Source organism: Trachemys scripta, chromosome 11 (genome assembly GCF_013100865.1).
Source record: "Trachemys scripta elegans isolate TJP31775 chromosome 11, CAS_Tse_1.0, whole genome shotgun sequence".
NCBI classification, from domain to species: domain Eukaryota; kingdom Metazoa; phylum Chordata; order Testudines; family Emydidae; genus Trachemys; species Trachemys scripta.
This window is the reverse complement of record NC_048308.1, coordinates 902,302-921,595: the sequence shown is the minus strand read 5'-3', so window position 1 is coordinate 921,595 and position 19,294 is coordinate 902,302. Positions and strand designations below refer to the sequence as shown.

At 59.3% G+C, this 19,294-nt stretch overlaps 1 protein-coding gene across 1 annotated transcript in view; it reads left to right on the top strand.

The window, feature by feature from the left end:
- Positions 1–882: 882 nt before the first annotated feature.
- The window catches only part of WNT10A (Wnt family member 10A), a 44,281-nt gene continuing 25,869 nt past the window's right edge, over positions 883–19,294 (top strand). Inside the window, exons 1-2 of the mRNA XM_034785892.1 lie at positions 883–944; positions 7,945–8,207. Coding sequence (XP_034641783.1) covers positions 883–944; positions 7,945–8,207 — 325 coding nt within the window. The remainder of the gene's footprint in view (positions 945–7,944; positions 8,208–19,294) is intronic.

Below are 19,294 nucleotides of genomic sequence, written 5' to 3'. Positions count from 1 at the left end.
CCTTCCCCTGCGGGCTCCTGCCCAGACGTGTCGGGACTCGGGCTCCGGGCGCTGAGGAACGCAGCGCGATCCCAGGCAGAGCAGCCGCCGCAGCCCCGGTGCGAGCCGGGCCGGGACCCTGCCCGCTGCGCTCTTCGCCAGAAGACGGTTCCAGGCGGCTGCGGGGCGCAGGGAGGCGCTGAGCCGGAGGCTGCTGGAGAAAGCGGCGGGGAGGGGGAGCAGCTGGGGCTCCACGTGCGCCTACAAGATCCAGGGGAGCTTGTCCCCCCCCCCCAGGAGAGACACACACACCCCCGCACGCGCCCCGCCCCAGGCACCGGAGCGCCCCGCCCGGGGCGCACGGGACAGGCAGCTCTGAGCAAAGCGAGGCCCAGTGGCAAAGAGAGAAGCCAAGGGGGGGCTGGGTAGGGGGGCAGCCTGCCCCCTCGTTCTGCCTCTGCCAGCCCCCTGCAGCTAGGCCCCCCTCCCCCGGCTGGAGGCTTGGCTGGGGGGCGGAGGGGCAGGACCTGTCCACATGGAGCCTGGAATGAGAGCAGCTCTTCCCCCCGCAAACAGCCGGCGGCTCCTCGGAACTTTGATGTCCTCGTAGAGGGGGGAGCCGCCCTGCCTGGTCCATGTAGTTGGGGTTGTGCTGGGGGGTGGGGGGCTGGGGGCTGCCCGCGGCGAGGATGGCCCCGTCCTGCTGGGACTGTCAACCCACCAATCCAGGCGGGGGATCCCTGAGGTCCTGAGGAGCGGAGGGAAGTGCGAGAAGCAGCGAGAAGAGACAAGAACCAGCAGCAGCCGGGGAAACCACCACGGGAAACCCAACGCCCCCCCTCCCCCCGCAAACCCGAGCGCGGCGCGACTGCCAAGCCCCCCACCGAGCCAGCGGGACACAAGATGGGTCTGGCCCTGCTGCCCGGGTTCTGCTCCCTGCTTCTCCTCGGCCTCTGGCTGCGAAGGTACGCCCCCCCCCCCCCCGCCGCGCTCGGACTCCGCGCCCACTTCCTAAACTCGCCTGGTTTTAGCCGTGGTGGGGCCCCCAGGACCCAGGCTTGTGTCCTGGCCAGTGGTCCCTCGCCAGCTGCCCCGTGCTCCCGGGAGCTGAGTCGCGCAGCCACCCACGGGCCCCAGGAGAGGCGATGTCACTTCGGAGCCCTTTGGGAATCGCAGCGCGCTCTGCCTCTCCGGAACGCGACGTTGAACCGGATTGCCAATGTTCTGTGACGGATTCGGGAGGATTATTTCCCCCGTGTGTTAACCACCCCCCTCCCGTCCCCTCCCGATAATCCGCTTCCCTTCCTAGAGATCTCCTCCGCCGTGTGGAAATTCTCCCCGGAGGGGAATTTGCTTTTCCTCGCAAGTGCCATGGAAGCCGCCTCTGCTCGGCCTTGCTTTCTGGGTCAGGCGCCGATTGGCGGAGCAGCCGGGCGAAGCCTGACTCCGGCTCGCCTCCCGCGGCGAAAACCGGGAGCAGCGTCCCTCGAGTGGCCCCGTGTGGCACCCCGGCCACGCGAGGTCAGACCCCAGCCTCGGCCGGGTCCACCCGGACCGCAGAGCAACCCCTGCAAGGGGGAATTGTCCGTCTGCTCGGGCAGGGCTCGCCGCGGCTCCTGGCCCGCTCCGAATCGGGTCCTCTCCTGCTGGAGCATGTGGAGAAAAGAAGTTCAGAACCAGCTGTCCCGCCACCCCCCCCCCCAGCTCCGCTCCCACACGACCAGGCCGGGCTGTCTAATGGGCTGCGCTGCCCACCTCCCAATGGCTCACAATTCAGGGCTAAGGAGCGAGTTTTGTCTAGACAGGGGCCCAGGACTCTTGGGTTCTTTCCCCAGCTCTCTCATTGCCTTGCTGGCTGAGGTGGGCCAAGTTGTGTCCCGGGGTCGGTTCTAGGGTCCCATGATGGGGGGGAGTGGGTATTTGGGGGGTTTCGCTGCCCCTATTTAAAAAACAAGGAGTCGACCGGCTAGTTCGAGCCCTGGACAATCTGGGCTTCACACGTAGCCGCTGGTCCATGTGGCTGCCAGGCCGGTGTATCGCCGGGTTAATTCACACGAAGATTCGCATGTCAGGACAGTCCCCTGGGAGTTTGTTTGCCTTTCCCGGGCTGCACAAAGGGAGGTTTTACCCACCTGTGCCGGGGGAGGCGCAGGGCGCTCCCCGACCAGCCCCCGTGCAGGGCGGGGTTCGGGAAACGCCGCCGGAGCCTGGCGCTGGGCCCTCCAGCTGGAAGCGCAGCCGGGGGTGTCCTTACTCCAGGCAACTCGGGGTCTGTCCGGGCAGGGAGCGCTGCATCCCCCTCCCTGGAGGGGGACGGGGCGCCCCTGTGGCCACCCGAGCTGGGATGCCGGGGCGCTCCCGAAGGGCGGGGCCAGGAGAACCGAGCTCTTTTGGTCGGTAGGTCCCTTTCATCCCAAATCCGAGGGAAACAGGGGCTGGGGGTGGGGAGCCGGCTTGTGCCCCACGTCCAGTACCCGGGGGACCCCGACGTTCCCCCCTTCGCTGGCCATGACCCCCCCGCATCACAGGCCACTCCAGACGTCTTCCTTCGATCTCCCCGGCTCCCCCACCAGCTGCCAAACTTCCGGGCGGCGGGCAGGGAAGGGTTAACCCCCCCCCCCGGCTCGCTCCAGCTCCTGGTTCTGGGCTGGCCCCCCCGTTCGCACAGAATGTGTTGACGCTGGAACGTGTATTAATTAAAACAGCCGCAGCCTGTGACCCGCGGGCCTTTCACCGTGAAATCGTGTTTAAACCCACTTAGTCCGGGGGGGCGGGGGCGATGCGGCAGCGCCGGGGGATCAGAGAAGAAGATGACAGCGGCCGCACATGATTTCCAGCCGCCCTGGCACGCCCCCCCCCCATTGGATTGGGGTGGGGGCTGGCGGGAGAGGATGGAGCGAAGGAAGAGGGGCAGGAGAGCAGAGCAAACCACCCGTAAGTCAGAGACGTGTGGGGCTGAAAGTCTCTTGGCTTGGGACATGCACAGCGGGACTGATCCTGATCTGACAGGCGGGGGCAAACCAGGAGTGACTCCGAATTGGGGTCAGGACTTGGGGAGCTCCCTGCACCGGGTGTTAAGGTTGCGCCCGCTCCCCTAGCGACTTCGGCGGGGCCACTCCGGATTGGCGCCGGAGCGAGCTGAGCTCCGAGCCTGGCCCCGCGGCACTGAAAGGGAGAACGGGTTTAGTCACCTGGGTGTAAAACGGCGTCCAGGCTGCCGGACCTGATGGGAGCCCCTCGATGAGTTCCAGCCAGGGCAGATTTCAGAGTCGCAGCCCTGTTAGTCTGTATCCGCAAGAAGAATTGAAGTCCTTGGGGCACCTTAGAGACTAACACAGTTATTTGAGCATAAGCTTTCGTGGGCTACAGCCCACTTCATGCGATGCATAGACAGGAACACACAGAAAGAGATTTATACATACAGAGAACATGAAAAGTGGGAGTCTCCCCCGACCAACTGTAAGAGGCCAATCAATTGAGATGAGCTATCCTCAGCAGGAGAGAAAAACACCTTTGAAGTGATAATCCAGGTGACCCATGGAAGGTGTGCGGATATGTTAACATATTTTAACATGAGGAAATAGATTCAATGAGTGTAATGACCCAACCATTCCCAGTCTCTGTTCAAACCTAAGTTAATTGTATCTAATTTGCATATTAATTCAAGTTCAGCAGTCTCTCTTTGGAATCAGACCGAGCCCAGCGCCTCCCCAAGCGAGTCCCGTCACCTGGCTGGCGTCCGGCCCTGGCTGCGGGGGGCTCGGCCTTTGAAGGCGCTGGTGCTGTGGGGCTCTTCTCTGGCTTTGGCGAATCCCAAAGAAAGGCCCGAGTCAAGCGGCAGAGCCGGTGCAGAGGGACCCGCCGAAGAAGGAGCGAAGAGGCCTGTTCCAGGCCTGACTTGGACAGACCCCGGGAGCTGGGCCCAGACAAGGAGCTTGGGAGCTGGGCCCTGGTATGAAGGGGCGAACCTATGCTGTCCCCACCAGGCTTTCTGATGATGCCCCTCCGGGACCAGGACCCTGCCGCTGGGTGACCTCAGCCCCTCCCCCCCCCACGTGCTTTCAGGCCTCCACTGGCTCCTGAGATTCAACGAGGCCAGGACAGGGAGGGCGGCCTGGCCCCTGGTGCCAGCGACAGGCCCGGGCCCACTGGGGTGGCCCTAGCACAGCCGACCTGGGAGCCCCACGGTGAACATGGACACAGCCTGGGAGCACGGCGCGGAACGTCACCTAAGAGGGACAAGCCGGCCCGGGCCAGGCCCGAGACTTCCCAGCAGGTGCCAGAGAGAGAGGCGGAGAGTCGCCCGGCAGAGCCCAGCTTGACTTTCAGATCCCTGGCAAGAGGGTCTCGGGCACAGACGCCGCCGCGGAGTGGAACATGAGGTTCTGCCGGTGGTGAGAGAGACAGGAGACGAAGGGCCGGGCTCCATGGTCACCTTTCCTGAAGCTAGCACAGAACAACGTTACCTGGCTGGGCTGCAACATGGGCACCTGTCCCCACGCCCCACACCGGCGCCCCACAGTCCAGGACTTGGTCCCTGTCTTCTAGTGCTCCAGGGGTCCGGGCTGGAGACCCAGGCAGAGCTCTGCTCCTCAGGCCCCACGAGGCATTCTGCGATCGGGGGAAAACTCATCCAGGCAGGGGACAGAGCATGCTTAGGGCTGGACGCTGACTGAGGGAGGAAGGACCATCCCAAACCTCCCAGCCCCTCCTCCCCGTGCCAGGGACATTTCTCTGACCGACCTCCGCTGACAGAGACACAGAGCACCGGAGATGTTAGAAAACTCAGTCCTGCCCCGGACGCACAGCTCCCCGTCTGGGAGAGGGTGAGAGAGAGCGAACCCCCTGGCACAGATGGCAGTCCTGTTGTCTAATGCACACTGGCAAGTGCCCAGATACCAGGGTGATAGGGGTGGGCCACGAACCTGGGTAGACCAGCAATAGAATTTCAACATGGCAGCAGGGCTGATGCTGAGCTCTGCATGCTCGGTCCACGCCCATCCCACAGGAGACACAGGGACTCAGGGAGTCTGATCTCAGTGACAGCTGCAAATCTGGGGGGACTGCACTGCAGGGGGTGAGCCCCATCACTGACTGGCCCTCGGCTTGGTTAATGAGCCAAAAGCTTAGTGGTCACCCAAACCGGTCCTGGGTCTCTGGGGCTGCTGTCCATGCGTCCCCACATGTCCTCCCACCATCCATCCTTCCACCCATCCTCATACACCTCCTCTACCTATCTAATCTCTCATACCCTCCACTCTATCTCTACACACGCCCTCTGTCTAGCCATCCACCCATTCATCCCCAGACACCCTCTCTGTTGTCTGTCTCCATATACACCCCTAGAATCCTAGAAGATCAGGGTTAGAAGAGACCTCAGGAGGTAACTAGTCCAACCCCCTGCTCAAAGCAGGACCAATTCCCAACTAAATCATCCCAGCCAGGGCTTTGTCAAGCCTGACCTTAAAAACCTCTAGGGAAGGAGATTCCACCACCTCCCTAGGTAACCCATTCCAGTGCTTCACCACCCTCCTAGTGACATAGTGTTTCCTAATATCCAACCTGGACCTCCCCCACTGCAACTTGAGACCATTGCTCCTTGTTCTGTCATCTGCCACCACTGAGAACAGCCGAGCTCCATCCTCTTTGGAACCCCCCTTCAGATAGTTGAAGGCTGCTATCAAATCCCCTCTCATTCTTCTCTTCTGCAGACTAAATAACCCCAGTTCCCTCAACCTTGCCCCAGCCCCCTAATCATTTTTGTTGCTCTCCCCTGGACTCTCTCCAATTTATCCACATCCCTTCTGTAGTGGGGGGACCAAAACTGGATGCAATACTCTCCAGTGCCAAATAGAGGGGAATCAGGGCCGGCTCCAGGGTTTTGGCCGCCCCAAGCAGCCAAAACAAAACAAAACAAAACAAAAAGCCGCGATCGCGATCTGCGGCGGCAATTTGGCGGAGTGAGGGACCCTCCACCGAATTGCCGCTGAATACCTGGACCTGCCGCCCCTCTCCGGAGCAGCCGTCCCAAGCACCTGCTTAAGAAGCTGGTGCCTGGAGTCGGCCCTGAGGGGAATAATCACTTCCCTCAATCTGCTGGCAATGCTCCTGCTAAGACAGCCCAATATGTCATTGGCCTTCTTGGCAATGAGGGCACACTGCTGACTCATATCCAGCTTCTCGTCCACTGTGACCCCCCAGGTCCTTTTCTGCAGAACTGCCACTTAGCCAGTCGGTCCCTAGTCTGTAGCAGTGCATGGGATTCTTCCTTCCTAAGTGCAGGACTCTGCACTTGTCCTTGTTGAACCTCATCAGGTTTTTTTTGGCTCAAACCTCCAGTTTGTCTAGGTCACTCTGTATCCTGTCCCTACCCTCCAGCGTATCTACCACTCCTCCCAGTTTAGTGTCATCTGCAAACTTGCTGAGGGTGCAATCCATCCCTTCATCCAGATCATTAATAAAGATGTTGAACAAAACCGGCCCCAGGACCAACCCTTGGGGCACTCCGCTTGAAACCAGCTGCCAACTAGACATGGAGCCATTGATCACTACCCGTTGAGCCCAACAATCTAACCAGCTTTCTATCCACCTTATAGTCCATCCATCCAAGCCGTACTTTAACTTGCTGGCAAGAATACTGTGGGAGACCATATCAAAAGCTTTGCTAAAGTCAAGGAATAACACATCCACCGCTTTCCCCATATCCACAGAGCCAGTTTTGTCATCATAGAAGGCAATCAGGTTGGTCAGGCATGACTTGCCCTTGGTGAATCCATGTTGACTGTTCCTGACAGGGCCGGCTCCAGGCACCAGCTTGGCAAGCAGGTGCTTGGGGCGGCCACTCCGGAGAGGGGCGGCACGTCCAGCTATTCGGTGGCAATTCGGCGGACGGTCCCTCACTCCCGCTTGGAGTGAAGGACCTGCCGCCGAATTGCCGCCGCAGATCGCGATCACAGCTTTTTTTTTTTTTTGGCTGCTTGGGGCGGCCAAAACCCTGGAGCCGGCCCTGGTTCCTGATCACTTTCCTCTCCTCCAAGTGCTTCAAAATGGATTCCTTGAGGACCTGCTCCATGATTTTGTCGGGGACGGAAGTAAGGCTGACCCATTTGTAGTTCCCCGGGTTCTCTTTCTTCCCCTTTTTAAAGATGGGCACTACATTAGCCTTTTTCCAATCGTCCGGGACCTCCCCCGATCGCCATGAGTTTTCAAAGATAATGGCTAATGGCTCTGCAATCACATCAGCCAATTCCCTCAGCATCCTCAGATGCAGCACATCCGGCCCCATGGACTTGAGCTCGTCCAGCTTTTCTAAATAGTCCTTAACCTGTTCTTTCTCCACAGAGGGCTGCTCACCTCCTCCCTGTGCTGTGCTGCCCAGTGCAGCAGTCTGGGAGCTGACCTTGTTTGTGAAGACTGAGGCAAAAAAATCATTGAGTACATTAGCTTTTTCCACATCCTCTGTCACTAGGTTGCCTCCCTCGTTCCGTAAGGGGCCCACACTTTCCGTCTGTCTGTCTGCCTAGGTTCTGATCTTGGTTCTCTTCGCCGCCCGGTTCCACACATGACAGGTGTCGGTCAGGTGACTTGGTGCATGACTAGAAGGTGCCCAGATACCGCGGTGATGGGCTGGGATAAGAGCTGGCAGGGAAGAGGCCTGTCCAATCCTCTCCAAGCCCGAGGCAGAGCTGGAGAGCCCGTGGAAAAGAGGCTGCGGCTGGGGATTTCTGGCTGCCTACCCATCCCCTGCCCCGACTCCCCACCCCGCTCAGAATCGCTGGGCTGGTGGGCGGGTCTCTCCGGGGCCTGGCTCCACCGGCCGGCCCGGCTGCCCCCTCCCTGTGGGGACTTTGCCCTGCGCGGCGGGGGCCTCCCCGTGACTGGGTCTCTGCGGGGCTTTCCCCTGGCGCCCTGGGCGGGCGAGGCGGCAGGGCAGGGCGCTGAGCCTGGCTCTCCCTTCCCTTCCAGCTCCTGCGCCAACGAAATCCTGGGCCTGAAGTTGCCGTCGGAGCCGGTGCTGAACGCCAACACCGTGTGCCTGACGCTGCCCGGCCTGACGCGGCGCCAGCTGGAGGTGTGCGTCCGCCACCCCGACGTGACGGCCTCCGCCATCCAGGGCATGCAGATCGCCATCCACGAGTGCCAGCACCAGTTCCGGGACCAGCGCTGGAACTGCTCCAGCCTGGAGACCAAGAACAAGATCCCCTACGAGAGCCTCATCTTCAGCCGAGGTAAGGGCCGGGGCGCCCGCCCCCTGGGCACACTGCGCCCTCCCCGCCGCTACGCCCGGGGCAGGTCCTGCGCCGGGCACCCTGCGGCCTCGGAGTGAACTGCCCAGGCCGGGAGCTACAGAGCCAGTGGGAACCGCAGGGGTGGCTGGGTACTGCAGCCCCACTTCGGAATCCCTTTTCTATTCCGACAGCCGAGGCCTGTTTCTTCTCAAAACCCCTCTCCCGAGCCCCATGCCCGCCCCGCGCCTGCCCCAGACCGCCCCAAGCGTCTCTCCGAGCCCCAGCCCCGTTTGTGCGCCCCTCACTCCGGCAGAGCTCTCTCGGGCCCCGGGGGCAGCGGGCTTTGTCTCAGGAAGCGCCTCGCTCGCCTCGGAAATGCAGCCAGCTCTGGGGTGGGAGGTGGCAGGCGGCCAGCAGCAGCGCCGCAGGACAGGATGTGAACAAGGAAAGCAGGGGATTTGGGGGGACCGGATGTGATCCTCCCCGGCAGTGGGGTGACCACCCCAACTCCTCACGTCCAGGTTCGGTTCCTGCAAGTCTGTACCTAGCAGGTCTCAGGGATCCCCCCGGCATCCGACTCCCTGCTCTGGGATCGCCTCCCATGGATCGGTCCCAGCTCCGGGACAGACGCCTCCCTCTGTGACCCGACCCCCACCACAGCCAGCCGTCCCGCGGGAACAGTCCCTTGTCCCGTGGGGGGAGCCAGACCCGGGCTGTGGAAGTCCGGGCCCAGACCCGCTCCGGGAGAGCCCCTGTGGCGCTCGGCCCGCTCAGCTCTCCCTGGTTTCAGGGTAGGGTGCTGGGCTCGCTCACAGGCGATGCCCCTGCCTTGCCCGGCCTCCAGACAGCTCTCTCCAGGTCCGAGGTCCCTGCATCGCCCAAGCCGGCCCAGCCCAGTAGCCCCAGGGGGTCAGAGCCCCCGCCCCCAGCGGCGCACGGCTCCTGCTCCGTCAGACACACCCCGGGCTGGGGCGCGCTGGGCTGCGGCGGAGCCCGATTCCCACCCACGGGAGAGACTCTGATGTGCAAAGCCCCCAGAAAACGACGCGCGAGCACGGTTGCATTAGTGGGAAATACCCCAGGCCCGGGGCTACAGGGGCTCTCGAGGCCGGGAGAGGGGGAAAGACTCGGCTAATGAATGTAGAGCCGGAGCTCTGAAAACCCCCCTGGCGCGAGCAGCGCTCACTCGCGCCAGTAGGTTCGCTGTCTCCACGGGGAGACTGAGCCCGGGTGGGAGGAATCCGGATTAGATCCGGTTATTCACAACGCAACGCTGAGGAACCCAAATGTCATCACAGATCTGTAGCTAACCTGAGGGCCCAGCCCCCCATTGCGGGCGGCTCACTCCCCACAGGGCAGCCAGGGCGGTTTCCTCCGACCAAAGACCAGCTTCTGTGTAACGACCCATGCTGCGGGGTGGAGCGCCCTGGCAGGGCGGGGGATGTTCCCGCTGAGACGAGTCAGTGTCGTGCCAAACACTGGCTGCTTACTGCTTCGTTTGCAGCCTCCTCGGGCATCCCCAGACCCCTCAGTAACACCCGCCGGCCTGTTTGCTGCTCTCTTGGGCAGCGGTTCAGAGTGACAGGAACGGAGCTGGCCCGGGGCGAGCCGGCAAGTTGTGTCGGGGCTCAGAAGCGGGTCGGGAGAGCGGGGCTAGGACCGGGCCGAAGGCTCCCAGCCCGGGCCGCGGGGTTCTGCCCTGGGACGGGTGTTGACCGTTTTCCTCCCCGCTGTGGAAGAGACTGAGCCGGGTGCTTCAGGCCAGCCTGTCCCCCGAATTGCCTCCGAACAACTGCACCTGCCGCCCCTCTCGGGAGTGGCCGCCCCAAGCACTTGCTTGGTAAACTGGTGTCTGGAGTAGGCCCTGGCATTGACCCAGGAGCAGGGGGGGGGGGAAGTGGGGCAATTTGCCGCGGCCCCAGCCCTGTAGGGGCCCCACCAGACTATAGTATTCTATAGTATTGTAACTTTTTTTATGTAAAGGCCCCCGAAATTGGTTTGTCCCAGGTCCCCTGAATCCTCTGGGCGGCCCTGCCCAGGAGGGCAATTCCTAGCTGCGGATTTGCAATGACTTTGATCTCGGCCCACCTGTAGCATTGACGCTGGGGCATGTTATTATCGGGTTTGGGGCGGGGCCGAAACGGGCGATTCTCAGCGTCCCAAGGAGCCCCGAATCGTGCCCTGCTCGGAGGGGGCTGGGTCTTGGGAAATAGAGAATCTGTTGCGCCCACTGGCTCCCGTGGGAGTCATTGGATCGGGAGGGAACCTGGCCATGCGCCTCAGAAGTGACCAGTTCTTTGGGGTGCCCAACCGGAGACCCCCTTGGGGGGCCCTGGACCTGCCCGCTGATAATCGGGGCAGCGGGAGCCCAATCACCGGAGAAAAACGCCAGGAAACCATCCTGCCCCAAGTCCTGGCTCTCAGCCCACTGACTCGGCCACACGCCCCACCTGGCCAGGGGCTGTGCGCGGGGCGGGCCAGGCCCACGCTCTGGGCTCGGCAACTTTCTGCTGCGGCCTCTGACTTCAGACTTCTCCCAACCCGGCGGACCCGCCCCGGGGACCTGAGCGGGCAGGACAGCGCAGGAGCGTCCTCTACAAGCCAGGGCGGGAATGGCCACGGGTCTCCCAGTGCGGGGTGTGCGTGCTGGGGCAGAGGGCGGGCACGCAAACCACGGCCGGGAGCTAAGAGCCAGGGCGCACGGTAGCCGGCCCTGCCAGGTGGGCTCGCTGCCCTGGCGGGTTTCCAAGCGGCTCCGAACTCCGCTTTGCAAACAAACCAACCGGCCGTGAGAGCAGGGGCGCTAATGGCCTCCCCCGGGCCCCAGCAGAGCGGCCCGCGGGCTCTGTGCCGCTGGCGCTAATGCGCGCGGCTCCCCCGGGGCCCGGCTCTCGCTCCACGCGCTGCCGCCGGGATCTCCAGGCGCCCGCGGGCTGGTTGCTCGTAACCCGAAGTGACAGAGCCCTTGAATCTTTCATCGCGTTCCCGCTGCCGCCATCAGCTCAGAGCGTGCGCCTCCCTCCCTCCCTCTGAATTATTTGTGGGGGCCGCTCCGGCGCCTCGCTCGCTCCGAGTCCGGCCGCCCGGGGGGAGTCATGGAAGTGGATCGGCGGAAGAGCCTCGCCAACGAACAGCTGCGAACGACCCCCCCTGGCCCTAAACCTCCCCCTCGCTCGGCTCAAACGCGGGGTTTGGGCACAAGCGCCAGGTGAACAGCCGCGGCCCGGTCCTCCTGGCCACAGGCGCCGCCTGGGGTCTTTCTATTGCACCCGGCATCCAACGCCTCTGTCCATGGGAATGCAGCCCCCTCTGGGGTGGGACGCGACCGCGCCCAGCAGCGCCACACAACAGTTTAGGACAGGAAGTGACGCTCCGGGCTGTGTTCAGTAGACACTGGGGTTTTAGGGAGAGGAATAAACCACCTGAGCTGAAAAAACAAGGAGTCCGGTGGCACCTTCAAGACGAACAGATTTATTTGGGCATAAGTTTTCCTGGGTAACAAACCCACTTCTCCATGCATCTGAAGAAGTGAGGTTTTTACCCACGAAAGCTTATACCCAAATAAATCTGTTCGTCTTGAAGGTGCCACCGGACTCCTCCTTGTTTTTGTGGCTACAGACTAACCCGGCTGCCCCCCGATACTTGGCACCTGAGGCGGGCACTGGCAGCTGCACCTGGCGTCTTACCAAGGGAATCCTGGGCTCTCGAGTGACCCCACGTGGGCAGCGCCTGGGGTTTTACGTCTCCCCAAGGAGATGGCACCTCCACTGGCATGGCACCCTTAACACCTCCGGGGGCCTGGCCGGGATGCACAAGGGGTTTTCCTGGGGAGATCTCCTGTCCGAGGGCTGGCCAGACTCAGCTCTGCAGAACCTGCGAGATCACAGCCTGAGGCGAGTGAGCGGCTAGCAAACGTCCAGGGCCTCCCGTCCGGGCTCGCCCGCCTCCCGTCTCCCTCTTTCTAACAGCCAGCCCCCGGCACCAGGCACGCTCCTCCCCAGCTCCCGTCCAGGCCTCCGCCCCTTGCTGATTCTCCCCACGGCTGGGTCTTAGCAGCTCTGGCCCTGTGTCCGCTGGGCCTTGGCCTGCCAATTCCTCAAACCCCAGCCACGCCAGGGCTTCCCGGGCTGGGAGAGACGCCCTCTCCGGGGCACCAGGCAGCACCGAGCAGTCGGCCGGGCCCACTGAGACTCGTGCTGGTGCCAGGAGAGCTGCTGGGAAGAACGTTGTTTGAGATACAGGTGAGGAGCGAGTGGGGTCTGCTGGCTTCTTGGGACAGGTTTCTCCCAGTCAACCCCTGGCCCAGCCGTTTCCACCCAGCCATACCAGTGGCATTTCTAGGGTACAGCCAGCAGGTCCGGGAGTGGTCTTCTCATGCAGGGCACGTTCCAGCCGAGGGGTTATTTCAGGGAAGGCACGTCTCACCAGGCCTGATACAGAGGGGGTTTTGTGAGGCAGACCGGGGGCTTGGGGGTGCTAGAGCCAGGCAGGCGGGGGCAATATCGGCTATACACTGTAATGATGACTGCAGATAGCTTCTCCGCGGCACAGGGCGCTCTGCCTGCAGAGTGCGGCCCTGCTCATGGGCCTACGTGGGACGGACCTGGTCCATCAGCCTCGTTCCAGGCGACGCTCGCCCCGTCGACAGGCGCGTCGCCACCGGTTGTTGCGGGTGTCTAGGTAGAGCAGCCACCCTCCATTTCTTTACGGGTAGCTGGGCTGGAGTCGGGTGCGCACGGCCATTCTCCGCCCCATGCAGGAGACAGCGCAGGCATGGCAGAGGCAAGGGAGGCCCCAGCTGAGATCGGGGCCCCATGGGGCTGTGTGCTGCAGAGGATCCCAGAGGATTTAGGTGCCTAAAGATGCTGACTGGCACCTGGGAGGACATTCAGAGGGTCAAGGCAAGTTTGGTGCCTAATTCCCATAGATTTCAAAAATGCCTGTAGGCCCTTTTCCAAATCCCACCTATCTGCCTCTCTGGGCACCTCAATCCCTTGTCCCTTAATGCTCACCCTAAAGAGCTTAAAATCCAACTAGCAGGACACAGGGGAAGGGCAGCACAGAGAGGGTGCGCTCGGTGGTCTCCTGAGTCCTACTGCAGCCCCCTAGCCACTTGGGCCTGGCTCCACAGAGGTATTTAGGCTCCTCCTTTCCACTGAAAGGTGCCTAGGGGTCGTTGTGGATCTGGGCCTGACCACCCTGAAAACAAGCAAGCCGCCCCGGGCTGTCATTCCCGTCACTGCGACTGGACTGGCAGTGGAGAGCGGCCGCATTCTCAGAGCGGCGCGTTCGGAAGCTGCATGGAGGCAAGTTCCGATCTGCATGGAGGAATTTTGTATCTGGCGTGTTGCCACGGCCTGGTAGGTTCACCTGCAGTTTAATTAGGAAAAGAGGGAGGGGGAGGGGGAGGGAAGAAGAGAGAGAACAGGAAACATGTTGCAACTGGCAGCATCCCCGCTCCTCAGAGGAGCCGGGCACTCGCTCTGCCCCTTTGCGTGGGCAGAACTCCTGGAGCGGGGTAGTTTTTGGAAGGCCATTGGCGCGGCCCTGCTGACACCATGCGATGGGCAGGGTCTGGAGGTTTGGCTGAGCGCCCCAATTCCTAGGAACTTCCAGGAGCCTCCTGAACCAGTCAAACCAGACCAGAAATCCCAGGTGATTTGGGAGAGGTCCAGTGTTTGCTGTGTCAGGCTGGGAATGGCACCGATCAGCCGTTCCCAGCCAGGTCCCAGGAGCATGGCGAGTCGGTACCAGGAAGGGTGATGGGAAAACCTCAGCGGAAATTGCTCCAAACTCAAAAAACTGGCCGGGGTTCAGTGGCAGGTTCTGGTTGGTTCTGATGGTGGCCTAGAAAGAACCACAGCCCGTTAATGGGGAGAGGTGACTGCATGACTTCAGCTCTCCATCCAACTCCACTTGGCCCACACCATGATGGTGTCGACACCAGCAGGAGGTCTAGGTCCCATCATGCAACACTCTAGTTTGACCCAAACAGGCCACATTGCATGCTGGGATTGTAGTCTCTACAGAGTCTGCTTCCACATTAAAGAGGAAGGCAGCAGTATTTGGCTCAGTTTAATGCAAATTAATTAGTGTGACCTTTTTATAAGTACATCAGACGCAGGAAGCCAGCCAAACAATCAGTGGGGTCACTGGACAATCGAGGGGCTAATGGAGCACTCAAGGAAGACAAGGCCATTGTGAAGAAGCTAAATGCATTATTTGCATCAGTCTTCATTGCCAACTTTGTGAGGGAGATTTTGAGCCATTCTTGTTAGGGACAAATCTGAGGCACTGTCCCACATTGGGGTGTCAGTGGAGAAAGTTTTTGAACAAATCAATAAATTAAACAGTAATAAGTGACCAGGACCAGATGGTATCACCCAAGAGTTCTGAAGAAACTCAGATATGAAATTGCAGAACTAGTAACTGTGGTGCGGAACCTATTGCTTAAATCAGCCTCTGCACCAGATGATTGGAGGATCGCTAATGTGACACCAATTTTTCAAAAAGGCTCCAGAGGCGATCCCAGCAATTACAGGCCGGTAAGCCTGACTTCAATACCAGGCAAACTGGTTGAAACTATAGTAAAGAACAGAATTATCAGACTTGTAGATGAACACAATATGTTGGGGAAGAGTCAACACGGTCTGTGTCAAGGGAAATCACGCCTCACCAATCTATTAGAATTCTTTGAGGGTGTCAACAAGCATGTGGACAAGGGTGATCCAGGTAATATTATATACCTGGATTTTCAGAAAGCCTTTGAGGTGGTCCCTCACCAAAGGCTCTGAAGCAAAGTAAACTGTCATGGGATAAGAGGGAAGGTCCTCTCAGGGGTCAGGAACTGGTTAAAAAACAAGAAACAAAAAGTAGGAATAAATGGTCAGTTTTAACAATTGAAAGTGGTAAATAGCGAGGTCTCCCAAGGATCTGTATGGGGACCTGTGCTATTCAACATACTCATAAATGATCTGGAAAAGGGGGTAAACAGTGAGGTGGCAGTTTGCAGATGATACAGAAGTACTCAGGATAGTTAAGTTCAAAACTGACTGCAAAGAGTTACAAAGGGATCTCACAAAACTGGGTGACTGAGCAACAAAATGGCAGATGAAATTCAATGTTAATAAATGCAAAGCAATGGACATTGGAAAACATAATCCCAACTGTACATATAAAATGATGGGATCTAAATTAGCTGTTACCACTCAAGAGAGAGATCTTGGAGTCCGTGTGAATAGTTCTCTGAAAACATCCACTCCATGTGTAGCAGCTGTCAAAAAAGCGAACAGAATGTTAGAAACCATTAGGAAAAGGGTAGATAATAAGAGAAAATATCATACTGCCACTATAGAAATCCGTGGTACATCCACACCTTGACTTCTGGTTGCATCATCTAAAAAAGAAATTAGAATTGGAAAAGGTACAGAGAGGGGCCACAAACATGATTAAAGGTTTGGAACAGCTTCTATATGAGGAGAGATTAAAAAGACTGGAACTGTTCATCTTAGAAAAGAGACAACTAAGAGGGGATCTGATAGAGGTCTATAAAACCATCACTGGTGTGGAGAAAGTGAATAGGAAGTTTAATTTACCCCTTCACATAACACAAGAACCAGGGGTCACCCAATGAAATTAATAGGCAGCAGGTTTAAAACAAACTGAAGGAAGTATTTCTTCAAACAATGCACAGTCAATCTGTGGAACTCCTTGCCAGGAGATGTTGTGGAGGCCAAAAGTATAACTGGATTCAAAATAATTAGATAAGTTCATAGAAGTCCATCAATGTTGTTAGCCGGCTGGTCAGGGATGCATCCCCCTGCTCTGGGTGTCCCTAAACCTCTGACTGCCAGGAGCTGGGACTGGCCAATAGGGGATGGATTGCTCGATAATTGCCCTGTTCTCATTGTTCCCTCTGGGGTACCTGGCATTGGCCACTGTCGGAAGACAGGATACTGGGCTGGATGGACCCTTGGTCTGACCCAGTCTGGCTGTTCTTACGTTCTCCTGGTAAACTGTCAACACTCTCATGGTTGGGGCCAGTTTGGGCAGCCCCTAGTGTACATGAAGCCTGCACAGATGAATTCTCCCAAGCGTGAAAAGCCACACTGGAATCTGAGCTGCAGCTGGGGCTGGTGTTTTCAGAATTGCTGTCAGATAGCGCCTGGTTCAGCAAGGTTCAGTCTTTGCGCCTGTGCACATGGGGGTTTCTGTGGAAGTCGATGGGCCTGGCTGGGTCAGAGCTGTTGTGTTCTGCTGCAGTGGCCTGGGGAAGTTGACTTTCCCATGGCCTCTCTAATAGCTCCAGAGTCTGTGTAGGCTAGAGCGGTAACATCCTGTCGTCCCAGGAGGGCTCTGGTGACCCAGGCTGTGCCGCCACGTTGCAGCGTGTCCCTGGGGCAGGTTTATTCGTGCTCTCCTGCGCCAGCCACGGATGGGCTTCTGGGAAGTGCCTCTGCTAAGAGACAGGAAGTGACTGTGGCCGTTGCCTGCAACTGTTTCTGACCCCTGGTGGGTTCGAACGTCAGACAACGCTTAAAACAGTCCCGTGCTCTCATCAGAACGGCAGTGCTTAGCGACGGCCAGACCGAGGGTGCCCAAGAGTTCCCATGCTCACACCCCCTTTTTTCAGTTGCCCCAAAACTTTCCCCTTTTGGCCTGCAATTTTTTCAGGTTTGGGCTCCATCCAAGCGTGAATCTTTTTGGAAAGTTTGAGCAAAACTAGGCCCGTCGTTACTGAGAACAGGTGGGGAGGGAGAGACGTGGGCCAGCTTGTAAATGGCCGATATCACCGCCGTTTTGAACGGCTCTTCCTCTGAAGCCAGTGGAGCTAGAAAAGGAGGGTTTGGAAGAGAACTAGGCCTGAGGGAGGAGAAGTACATGATGTGCTGGTGAATATTGTCCTTGATTAGGCTGGCTTGAAAGGGTTAAAAATAAACCATTGTTTGCAGATGCACTGAGTTCATTTGCTAAGAACAGCGATGGTGCTTTGCTTTGTAACAACTACTCCCAGTGTTCTCGGCAAGGAGAACTTCACAGCAGGCACCTGCGTGGCTGCGAAGTGAAAAACTTCCCACTGTTAAGCTTGGGCACTGAAAGAGGGAGGGCCCCAGGGCACGAGTTTGTCAGACCTTAGTGGAGAGGCAGGGAGTGGATTCTGATTGCTTTTAAGCAGCGCTTCGTTAATTTGACACCAGCGAATTTTAAAAAAGAACGCACAAATCGGCAGCGTGGCGTTCTGTGAAGGGTTCACAGCTGCATTTTGTTTCCATCTCATAAGATCATAGTGGCTTGCTAAGCAGACGGCAATGAATCATTGAAAAGCAAACAGGCTTTGGGAAGCTTGCTAAGTACCCGAGAAATACACCAGGGAACATTTTCACTCGCGCGCTGGCAATCAAACCGCGGGCGGCAATCAAAGCAGCTTCACCTCGAATGGCACAACCGTGACTGGCAAATCAGATGGGCCGAGTTGCAGCTCCGCAGATCGGTGCCCCACCATGTATTTTGCAGCCACAGACGTGGCCAGGGCCGAGATAGGGCCTGTCATGTCTGCAAACAGAGCAAGTCTCTGGCCAGGTGGAAAGACGCTCGTGCCATTATGTAGCTAGCTACCCTGGTCCCAAGCTCAGGCCAGAGCTGCTGCAACACTTTTCACCGAAAAACATTTTCCGACAAAAACCCTGGACATTTTGGACACCCCCGTCCCAACCTCGTTTTGATCAACAATGGTCAGTGTGGTGGTTGAAAAACCCAAAGCCCGAAAAGCAAAAAAAGCAACAACAAAAAAGGTTTTAGGGTTTTCAACAAGAACCTGAAATATTGCAGCAAAAATGAAAAATATCCATTTGTGTCACAACGTTTCTCACGGGGGGAAGAAATCTTTTCCCAGGCGGCTCGGCTCCAGGCTGAGGAGACTCGATAAGAAAAGTCAACAGGACCCTCCTGCTTCTGCCCAGTAGCTTTTGCCTCTGAAGCAGAGGTGCTGGCACTCGGGGTGCTGGGGGGCCGCCGCACCCCCGGCTTGAAGCGATTTCCATCATGCCCAGGGTTTACAATTTGGTTCAATGGCTCACAGCACCCCCACTATACAAATGGTTCCAGCCCCCCCGATCTGAAGCAGCTTTTATTAACGGTCCCCACTCTGCACCCCAGATCTGCCTGCAGAGATGCCCAGCCCGTGCCGCTGGTGGCAGGGGGGACGCAGTCTGATGACGCTGTTGCCGGAGTTCTCCGTGTGCTCGCTGCAGGCTGGGGCTGGCGCGGGACGAGCTTTCCACTGGGCATCGCTTTGATAGGCCGTTTCGGGGCCTTGTAGGAGCTGGCTCAGCTGGGGGGGGGGGCTGCAGGAACATGCTGTTTGCTCTCAGGTTCTCCCCATGTCTTGGCCCTCGCCAGACCCCTCGGAAGGGGAGAAGATGGGGGGGTTAGCATGGGAGCGCTGGCTCCTTGGGAGCTGACCCGGCACGAGGGGCCAATCCTGGACCCTTGTCCTCACACAGCATCCCTCTGGGAACCGGGATTCCTGGGGCTGCAAGACGGAGCCCTTAGACGGTCCTGCCCCTGTTTCTCTTTTAGCTTCTGTTTAGAAGCCAGCCCTGTCCCCGCTCCCGCCCGCTGCTCTGATACCAGCCCCCCCTCCCCAGAGCTCCCTTCACTCGGTCGACATTCTCCTGGCAGTGAGTGCGAAGGGGCCTGATCCTGGGCTCCATGCTCTGTTTTGACTCTGGCTCCAGACGGATTACGTCTGCGGCCTGCCCCGTCGGAATCCCCAACAAAGCCCCAGCCCCCGTACAGCCCCCGGCTCTGTACAGCCCCCGTCCCCCATACAGCCCCCGGCCCCGTACAGCCCCTGTCCCCCGTACAGCCCCCAGCCCCGTACAGTCCCCGGCCCCCATACAGACCCCGGCCCTGTACAGACCCCGCCCCCGTACAGCCCCCGTCCCCCATACAGCCCCCGGCCCCGTACAGCCCCTGTCCCCCGTACAGCCCCCGGCCCCGTACAGCCCCTGTCCCCCGTACAGCCCCTGTCCCCCATACAGCCCCCGGCCCCGTACAGCCCCCGCCCCCGTACAGCCCCTGTCCCT